The sequence below is a fragment of the Antedon bifida genome, chromosome 8, assembly GCF_963402885.1.
Source record: "Antedon bifida chromosome 8, ecAntBifi1.1, whole genome shotgun sequence".
Classification (NCBI taxonomy): Eukaryota; Metazoa; Echinodermata; class Crinoidea; order Comatulida; family Antedonidae; genus Antedon; species Antedon bifida.
The window spans coordinates 12,671,118-12,682,159 of NC_136233.1; the positions used below are offsets into that span (position 1 = coordinate 12,671,118).

The following is an 11,042-nucleotide window of genomic DNA, read 5'->3' on the forward strand; positions in this document are numbered from 1 at the left end:
CCGGCCGGCACGTCCGGGTCAAATTTAACCCACATGTCCGAAAGTAGTAATAGAATTATAGATGGCGCTAGATAGGTTCTTCTGGAAAGACGCCACCAAGATGTAAAAAAAAAAAAAGTTTTTTTTTTTTTATCAGATTTGATATTACTATAGAATAGAACTATATATACCAGTACTTTAGAAATTCTCGTATGAAAGTGTACTTTATATTAAAAGATATATTGTTATCCTGACAAAAAACTTTTTTTAATACATTTTTTGTTGAATATTCCATTTTAATGTCACATACATAGTTACCGTATTCATTATTCGAGGTAGGCGTTTATTCGGGGAAGGCGTTTATTTTTTTGGGTGTAATATGGTAACATGTATAATCAAATAAATAACCTCTAGAAAAAAAAATACAACGAAATTAATATCAAAAAGTGATAAAATAGTAAAAATGTTATCAAAATGCTTGGTAAATTGTAGCCATGTCAATCAATGAATTTTTCTACATAAATAGAAATGTGTTATGTGTGTGTAATACGATATTGTGTATATATTATGCATGTGGCAGAACAATAATAAATAGAAACTAGAATTTAATTCGTCACTTTGACGAATTATAGGTGATCATTTTTATCATTTTACTGAAATTAATTTTTTTTAAACATGCACGTACGTTAACATACGATCGGAAAATGTTGATGTATGCCATCCTATTACATGCTTATAGTGCTGAGTTGTGCCTATATGCCACAATATGTACAGTATATACTGTATATCTATATACAGTGTAGCATAGGTGAAATTACGGGACACACATGTTCTAATTTTTTGGCATGATGACGTTATCAAACTAAACTTTAAGATGACAATTTCGAAAGATAATTAATTGAGCAAAAAAATATAAGATTTGGAAAAAAATTTGGCACGTAGAAGCGCTGTGCGCGCTCTTTGAAATGTGTGTAACTTTGACGAAAAATATGAAAAAACTACTTTTTCACTTCAACTGGCCATATGTTAACGTCACAACATCCGATAGGCTTAATTTTTATATGAATTAATATCTACATTTCATCAGCTTTCATAATAAATTATAATCATCAAGGTAACCTTCAATTCTGAAGAGCTGTAAGATATTCAAATTTACTGCGAAGGTGAAATTACACGGCCTACGTTATTCAAGTTTTTACGCGTGATGACGTCACTAAAATGAAAATAGTGTCAACTCATGATAAAAATAATTAATTAAGCAAGCACATACTGAAATTTGTGCGAAATTCGAGCACACATAACCAAGATGCGCTCTGTTGAATGTGATAATCTACACAAAAGAGAAAAAAAACTTAATTTTAAATTCAAGTGGCCATTTGATGACGTCACAACATTTTGTACGTCAAATGTGTACATGAATTCATATCTACAACTCAATGGCTTCCAGAATAAGTTAAAAAAATCGGGGGTCATCTTGCATTCTGGAGAATTATTTTCATTTTAAAAAAGACCTATTTTTCACCATTTTCAGAACTTTTGTAAAATTAATGTGCGCATTTTGTCATTTTTAACGTGCTCGTATAGCGTTATTTTAAGTCGGAACGGACTCAAATTTGGTGAATGTACTAAGGATGGTGAGTAGAATGAGATTTGTAAAAAAAATTCATATTTTTTACGTTTTTTAAGTATCGCGCACGCAAAAACGCATTTTTGCGCAGTAATTTTTTGAAACGCGCAAATGGCCTAATTCATGCTCTAAATTGATCAAAACTTAATTTTGAGCGTTCTAAATTTTTAACGCGCGATTTCACGTGCATGACCTTGAAACGCGCAACTTTTTATTTGCTAATATTTTTACCCTTGACCTGAAGTTTACGTGTAGTGAATTTCATTAATATGTGATAATGAATTATGGAGATATATTTGATAGTGTGATTTCACAAAATGGCGTATAAATGACGTCACGAATGAGTGATCACGCTGGAAAGCTTATTAGGATTAAGTTATATCATTTAAAAGATATTCTGAAATTTTGGTAATCATTGACATTAAACTTTTTGAGATATCTGTTACACAAAATAGTGTACAGAAACAATAAAAAGAAAAAAAATAAAAAAAATAATAATAAAGATTTTATACAATAACAATAGGTGATCATTTTATTCTAAATGATCACCTAAAAATTCTGTCTCAAAGAACTGAAGAGTTGAACTTTGTCATTTATAAAGTGAAAACATTCTTTTTTTTTTTCACAAAAGTATTTAACTTTCATTAAACTAGAAAAGGCCTTTTTAAAGTGTGATTTAAAGTGTAAAACCAATGATAGCATAAGATAACCTTTTCACCAGTAACATACTCATAAAAATAGCCTCTAGCAAATTGTGACAGCTTTTGTCTATATATAGGTCTGGATGTTGAAGACTATAAATACAAGAGTGATGCTGTTTGTTTACATATTCAAAAGAAGATTATCTATCAAAAAAAGTGTCTGTTCTAAGATTTCATTTCAATGTGACATAGGTCTTAACTACATGATTTCTTGAAAGTTCTCACAGAAGAACCACCACACACGTACAGTAGTATAAAAAAACATAACATGTAACAGGATTTGACTTGATGGCTACTAGCCCACCTGCCATGGTGGACCGAACTGCCTTATACTAAGTTAGATTTCCTACCAAAATATTTAATAAGTTCATTGTTCAATTCAAATACATTTTAGAGTACATAAAAACTGTAATGATGACTCTGATCTCATTCTTCTAAACTGGAAATCAAGAAATATAATGTTAAACCTAGTCTACTCTAGCAAACAATGAAGTTGACGAACTTTGGTAAATTGAAGAAAACTAGTTTAAAACTGGTCTACACTAGAAAAGTTTGCCAGTGTAGATCAGTTGACAAACTTTGGTATAACTAGAGAATTCAAGTTTAAAACTGATCTACATTTAACAAAATTTGGTTTGCAATCTGAGAAAATTTTGCCCAAGAAAGGTTTGCCTGTGTAAACCAGTTGACAACATGGTAAACTGGAGAAAACTAGTTTACAACTGGTCAACACTGGCAAACTTAAAGTTAAAGATTTTTGTTGCTGAACTCCTAAGTTTGCTTAAGATTGCAAACTAAAGTTTACTTGTGTAGACCAGTTAAAAACTAGTTTCTCAAGTTTACCGAAAGTTTGTCAACTGCTGTACACTGACTATAGGCTTTTAATGGTAACTAAGCCTACACTAGCAAAGCTTGCCAAACTTGTTTGGAAACCGTGAGTTTATCATTGTTTTGAGAAGATTGTAATGCACTTTTTATATCTGATTTGCTGCTTTCAGCAAAACTTCAGAAATCTAATTTGTCCAGCCAAACTTTTATAAACTAGTTTTCTGCAGTTTGTTAAGTTTTTTAGCTACTCCGGAAAACTGTTTCCCAAATTCAGAGTCTGCTTGAAGGGAGCAATAGCATTTCCAGTTTTTGGACAATAAATCTGAATTGAAGAAAAAACAAACACAAAATTCATTCATCCAAAAAGTATGAACTTGATCGAAAGTTTATTCAGCAACTTAAAAGCTAGAAACATGAGATTTAACATGAATATATGAGCAGATATTTAGCTATTAATGAATACATTAATTATTATCTAGCAACCTGTGTAGAACATATTTAACTCTATTTTAAAGCGATTTAATTTTGTGGAACTAATGTAAACATAATGTAGTACTGCAATTCATTTGCATACGGTTAAACACCCTCCTTTATATCCCAAATACAATCTACAATTTTTCAGAGTATCCCCAATTTCCTGCTTAGTTTTCATTTCATTTTACCCTCATTGTCATAGCCCCCTCTATATTATTATGCCTAATACCGTAGTAATACTGTGTCTTGTTTTGATATTATTCTTTTTATTTCAAAAAAACTTCTATAAAGCTGTTCCTGCTTGCCCACTTATTGTTTCAAACTAAATTTTTAATCTGAAAATGTTTTTTTAACTTTCATAACAAAACATACTGTGAATTTTAAAGATATTTTTTCTTTATTATATTAATTATCATCAAACAACAAAATGAAGAATGTTGAATTGGAATATAACATAACTACATATTATTTGTACTAAAATGTACTACAGTATTTTTGCTTTAAATCTGAAAATGTTTTTTAACAATTGTTGCTAAATTATATTATTTCTTTCTAATATAAGAATTAATAAAATGTACAAATTCTGATTGAAAACAGGTTTATAAATATACATAAAATTTATTAATCACAATGTATGCCCTTTTAGCAATACTCTGAATTTCGCAAGGTAAATGTTATGTATCTATTTTACATACAGTACAGGATTGCTTGGTGTATACTTATTTATTATTTAAACAGAATAAAATACTAGATTTTAATTGGTTGGCTGCAGCTTCGATCTCCGTCATTTTGTCTACCATATCTTGTAAAGGTTGTACAGCTGGAAACTGTAAGGCAGCAGTTTTTGTTGCAGTCACTCCTGTATTTAAACATTCGCACATTAAATCGCTGCAGTGAATAATTTTATTGCGTAGTTCAATACTTTGAACATTATGATGCAGTGTGTCGCCAATAAACACCATTTTATGTCCTGTTAAAATTACATGCTTGCTGTGAGCAACAAAAATCTTTGGTGGGAGATGTTCTTCAATACATGTGAAAAACAGTGCGGTCGCATTGCTAAGTTCTACCGAATGTGCTTCAACTTCTTTGCGATAGTAACTTAAAATCTCCAAATCGTGTTGCGACACTGTGAGTGGTTGTTTCTCAGGTATGATCATCTTATTGTAAGGTGTTGTTTTGGGACTCAAGGGTGGTGGTATATCTGGTAGAGGGCGTACTTTTGACACATCTCTACTATTGGGTGAATATTCCTTCTCTGCCGTCACCCAATTAGTGTTACTTGGTGTTTCTGGAAGCGGTCTTGCTGCGGAGGTCGCTGACCTTTTAAATATCTGTGCAGAGTATGTACTAATGACCGACGCAAATCTTGTTAATTGATCATGAATACTTCTGCATGTAAACACAAAATTATCTAATTCATCTGCGTTATTTATTGCCTGTAATTTCAAAAGTTTGTTAATGTCCCATCCTTGTTCGTCAAGAGCAATTCCTAGATTATATAACGTGGCGTGTAAGTCTAGTAATGGTTGAAATTCCATGTTAATTTTCTTCTTGATTTCTGGAAGAGATGCTGCATTTGACAATGCACCATTTCCAAAGTTAACAATGTCTTTCATAGCGACACGCACTTGTTCGGAAGCACTGCGAATTTCCTGTAATCGTATCGATAGTACCTCACGAGTTCTCCAAGTACTACTCACATAGCTTAAGAAATTTGCGGTGCAACCCTCTAACGTTTGCTGCTTTTGTATAAACAAGTCCATAGCAGCATCACGATCCAAGTTCAAATGGCCGTGATTTACGTCGTCAAGGTCGTTTACGGATTTTGATAATCGTGTTGATATGTTGTTCAATGGTACATGGGAATCTAGTTCGTTAACAGAGTGTCTTTGACTTGGGTGATTAAGACTACCGGGTTTGTCCTTGGTTACTTGAGGGGGTACGTCATAAACGGAATCTTGATGACCGTTTAGTTTCATCATTCGAAACTTGTCAACGACTGGTGTGTCGTAATTGTCTTGAATAACTCGACTAGGTGGAGGTGTGTCATACAAACCCTCTGGGTAATGACTAGGAGGAGTATCATACAAATCTGAATTTGCCTGCTCTGGCATAATCCGTGATGGTGGAGTGTCATATATCTCGCTTGGACCTCCATTAGATGATATTGATGTATTATTGATATTGTGTAGTGTAAGACCACGAGAGGGTGGTGTATCATATGTGTCGTCTGGCTCATTTCCTTGTGGTGCCTTGTACACGGTCACCTTTGTCTGCTTTGCCAAACCATCGCAAATATCGTTAGATGTATTCTTATAGCTGTTTAGAACCATAGCATTTCTATGAGGCACAGGAAAATCGTAAGTCATTTCAATCAAATTGGGAGCATTCACAGTCATAGGATTCCCTTTTTTTGCGAAACTTTTCGGCACATCATAGAGCTCGTCGTTATGAGCAGCCTGAGGTCTTGGTACATCATACTCTTCAAATCCACTGTTTTCAGTAGTAGGAGTCAGACATTTCTTAGCAGGTGGAGGAACATCATAATCTGGATTAACAATATCAAGTTTTTGTCGGTTTCCTGTTGGTAGCGTGTCATATGCAGAAACCAATGATGGTGGTGATGAGTGACCAGCAGGTCTGGGATTTGGTGGCACGTCGTAATCAGACTGTACATGAGCTGATGGTTTTGTGTAATTTGGTGTAACAACCTACAAGACAAATAAGAAACAAAGTACAGGTTAATAAATTATTAAAGGAAAAGGAACATAAAATGTTATTTTCCACAATCTACATAAATAAAAGTCAACCTAATAAATAAATAGTAATAGAGTATACCAAAAAAAGAATAATCATTATAAAATAAGTTTAAATAATTATATGCCTAGAAATACCACAAACATGTTATCTTTGGGCTTTCTTATAATGTTACACGTTTTTGTTTTTTGACTGACTGTACTTTTGTACTTTATATATTCTTTATACTATGAACAATAAAAAAACAGGTAAAATTCAAAGTAAATAGCAACAAACAGAACCTATTGAAATTCTATGGTAGTTTCTGTTGTAATGAGTGTACAAAACTTATTCAAGGTTGGTTATTTCTCCATGGTGGCACATACAGTAAAGTGAACAATAGTAGGAAATCAATGATTTCCAAACAAGAAAGTTCAAGACCACATTAGTACATAAACATTTATTTATAGTAGCATTCTTTAAAATGGTTTGTAAAATTTAATAATTTTATAATTATTTCCATCGGATTTTTGCCACATGAATCTATTAATTTAGTGCGAGTATGTAATCACAAACAAAAAAGCGTACACTCACATGACAATGTCAACGCAATAAAAAGGTAACTCTCTCCCTTTAATATTAAACTCACACATGATAATATTATCAAATCATAGAGTAAGTACAGTAACCGGTACACTGGTACACGAAAATGTTATCACATTTAAAAAAAGGAACTCTGTGTCCCTTTAATAATTCACTCACACACATCATAAAGTAAATCTGTCCCTTTAATATTACAATATCACACATACATCATAAAGTAACTCTGTCCCTTTAATAGTACAATATCACACATACTCATAAAGTAACTCTGTCCCTTTAATTTAATAGTACACTCACATGCCCTTTAATGACACCATTTCAATTATTCTATTGTATATTAACTGAATCATTTCCTGTTAATTATCTAAGGTTGAGGAACACCATACCCCATGGTAGTTCCTCACACTAGAATCCACACGCTTCTCTTCCCCAATGGGGCCTAATGTAACTTTGTGACTATTTATAAATCATAGGCTATAATCATGTATCCTGTGGCATGTCAGTTCCACAGGCTCCACCATTAAATCATAATACATAGTAACACAATGTTTCATAAGTAATAACTGGTGATACTGATGTTTAAATATACCATACAGAAAGTAAAGTATAAATTAATAATTCAATGATATCCTAATTTTTCCAAATTTCATATCCAGTGTCCACTATCCCCACATCCCCAAAACTAAATTAATTTTAATACAATGTGGATTCAGCTGTAGAGGAGGGGGTAGTAAGTATTGTGTATGTAAATAATTAATACATTAATTAAAAATACAGTTCATAAAGTTCAACAATCAAATTTGAATTAAATTACTGTACACTAAAGATGCATGGGTTTTTAAGAGGCAGTTCTATTACATTTACAATTTCTGTGCTCAAAATATCCCTATCCATTCCTACAATAACTCATCATGAGCAAAAGAGGTAGCTGAATTGGTAAGATATCAATAATACATTTATAATTTCTGTGTTCAAAATATCCCTATCCATTCCTACAATAACTCATCATGAGCAAAAGAGGTAGCTGAATTGGTAAGATATCAATAATACATTTATAATTTCTGTGTTCAAAATATCCCTATCCATTCCTACAATAACTCATCATGAGCAAAAGAGGTAGCTGAATTGGTAAGATATCAATAATACATTTATAATTTGCTGTTTGCAAAGGACAAGGTAAGGTGAACTTTTTTACCAATAATCAGTCTTCAAGGTTTGATAATAAAAGAAAACCAGTCATGTATTCTACCATACTACCACTAATTTCACTTCCGGTACCTATAACCTATTAGTACCTATAAAAGCCTATCAATATCCTAAATTAATGTATATAAACCACATTGAAACCAATACTTCCACTATAATCACATTGCTAAATCATCACCAAATTTCAAACCACAAAAATAGGCTATTTTTGAATATGCACGTACTGTACTGTGCCATGTAGTTCACTTAGCACAAATTTAAAAAGTTTTTAATGCTAGGATTTGGTATTGCTTTATTTTATTGTTACCCACAGCATTGCCTTTTCCCCCAGTAATTTGCAATAAGAGTTACTGTACTGTACGTAGTATAATAGGCCACTGTTGGTAAGAAAACAAAGTTTAATTCCTGTCAATGCAGATGGTCACTGTAATAAAATAGTTTTATCTGTATGATTTAGAATAGGTTTAAATGTATTAGTTATTAATTAGGTTAATTGTTCAACATATTATTTTAATTAAAATCTGACCCATGAGATTACAGAAAAAAAATCGGCTAAGATTTCTAGTAAGTAATTGGTACTGTATCTTTTAATTAAGAATATTACCAAGATCATATGTAAATATTAACATCCTTTTAACCATGTACCTTCATGTCATAAGATGACAACTATTGTATACAGTAATATGGTATCCCCTATAAAGGGTTTCAAAATAAATTATGGCATTACAATTTATAAAGATAATAAATAATATGAAAATTGACACTTTTATTTTGAAAATGAATTTTACAACTATCAGATCTTAGATTTTCTAGTCTATTTTTAACGGTTTTTGTTTATACTGCAGTAGAAATACTGTAAACATAAATCCTTTAATACTTATAGCCCACCAAAGAGACATGCTGGAATGAGAACAATTCCTAAATTCTACCAACGTAATGATAGTGCTATGTACTTGGACAGATCATAATCTTTGATGATTTTCTAATACACTTTACAATACAATTACATCTCTTAGGGCTGGTTTCTGCTTCTGGGATAACCGTTTTTTATCAAACGCATTTTGCGCTGAATAATGCCTTGTGGTTGGTTGTCTACCAAAAATGTTCAATGGTCAAGATGCTGGGTAAGGTCAATCAAAATAATCATTATTGCATTTTTAACTGGTTTTATTAAAAATGTATAAAGATTTTTGGCAGCTGCCAAGAAATTGGAATGATCAAAAAGTTTTGCTATTGGGCCCTGCAGAAACAGCCCATAAACTTTAATCTATTTTGTAATTGTAGTTTTGCGTCAGGGAGTTGAGTAATTAGATGTTTTGCCCTACTTACTCTTTTTGTTTTTTGGGGGTTTTATATTAAAAAACCATTAATACTAGATACAAACTCTTAAAAAATAAAGCCATGACAATGTTTATTCTGGTCTAGGAGCGGCAGGATGTTTGAACTGTTTTTTCATTTAAATACAATGGTTTGTCTTTGTTTTGTCTTCGCACTTTCCTGTGGTATTTATCTAACCATGGAGGTATAAAAATAGATTTTTATACCTCCATGATCTAACCATTGTCTGGTGGTAGGGGTGTGTCTTCTTCCCATTATACTATACTACTGTACATCCATACTTATAATAATAAATAACATTTAAAGTTCCTTAATGTTTTTATGTATAGTAACAATTTTTTTGTTTGAATATTTATAAGCATATTTTCAATAATTAATAACGAAACGATGCAAATTTAATAATTTCATTTCATATATTAAAGCATCTTTAAACCTTATTTGATACAATGCTAATCATGTTTGCTACCAGTATTTATAAACATCCTTTACTATTATATTTTATTAATCGTAATTTTTAAAGATATTTTGTGTCCTTTTTCCCATAGACAGACTGCATTTATTTATAAAATTACCGGTAGTTGTACAGTAAAGTCATGTTATTTATGATTCAAAAGGTGAATAAGCCATAAATTGAGTAGGTGGATATAGTATGTTGAATGACATTTTAAATTTCCAAGAGATATAATCAAGTTAATACAAACCACAATGGAATACATTTATGTATTGTGCTGTAAATTACAACTTCTTAGATACAGTACAGTATAAAACATTTATAATATTTACAGTAGTGAAAAGCCTGTACTACTGTAGGTCTCATGACTATTCATTAACCTTATACAGTAGTAAGGGCCTAGCTAGATCATATTTGCAAAGACCTATGAATTTAGTTTTAACAACTTAAAGTTAAAATAAAGTCACTGCAATAAACAGTATATGATTATCCACAAAAAAACACTCAAAATCATTTTGACATGGTCCTCAATATACTCTAGGTCAAAAACAAAAATTTAAAATTTAATATCAGAGACTTTTTTAAAACATTGTCAAACCATAGGCTGCTATAGATTTCAAAACATCATCAATAATCTGGAATTTAGTAGAATCTATTGTAAACAATGCCAATGTGTAATCGACATCTTCAATCTTAGAAGCCGTATGAATTATGTAAAACTAAAGATCAAAATCATTTATTAAAAACCATGGTGTTTTCATGAACTGGTAAATATTGCCTGCGCAATCATGACATGCGAATAATGTGTGTTGTTACCTTTTGTATTTTTTATGCAATATATTTTATGTTCAATTTATTTATATAATGAGCATTTCAATTAATAAACTGATGGAATGACTTGAGGTGAAAAAAACAACAAATTATAATAAAATAATTCAAAGAAAACCAAAATATTGATACATTTCTTCTATCCTTTTAAACTTTTATGTAAAAGCAAACAATACAAATAAATTAATTAACGCCTTTGACACAGAAACCTTCAAACCAAACAATTACCTTGTAAATAATACCTTTAGTTTTTGACTTATTAAATATA

The 11,042-nt window shown here is 31.3% G+C and overlaps 1 protein-coding gene across 3 annotated transcripts in view; it reads right to left on the reverse strand.

Annotated features, from left to right (window-relative positions):
• Positions 1-3,502: 3,502 nt before the first annotated feature.
• Positions 3,503-11,042, reverse strand: part of LOC144849668 (enhancer of filamentation 1-like) — a 46,836-nt gene continuing 39,296 nt past the window's right edge. For all 3 annotated transcript variants that reach the window (XM_078706660.1, XM_078706661.1, XM_078706659.1), the window contains one exon: positions 3,503-6,323. In XM_078706660.1, coding sequence (XP_078562786.1) covers positions 4,329-6,323 — 1,995 coding nt within the window. In that variant the 3' untranslated portion in view covers positions 3,503-4,328. The remainder of the gene's footprint in view (positions 6,324-11,042) is intronic.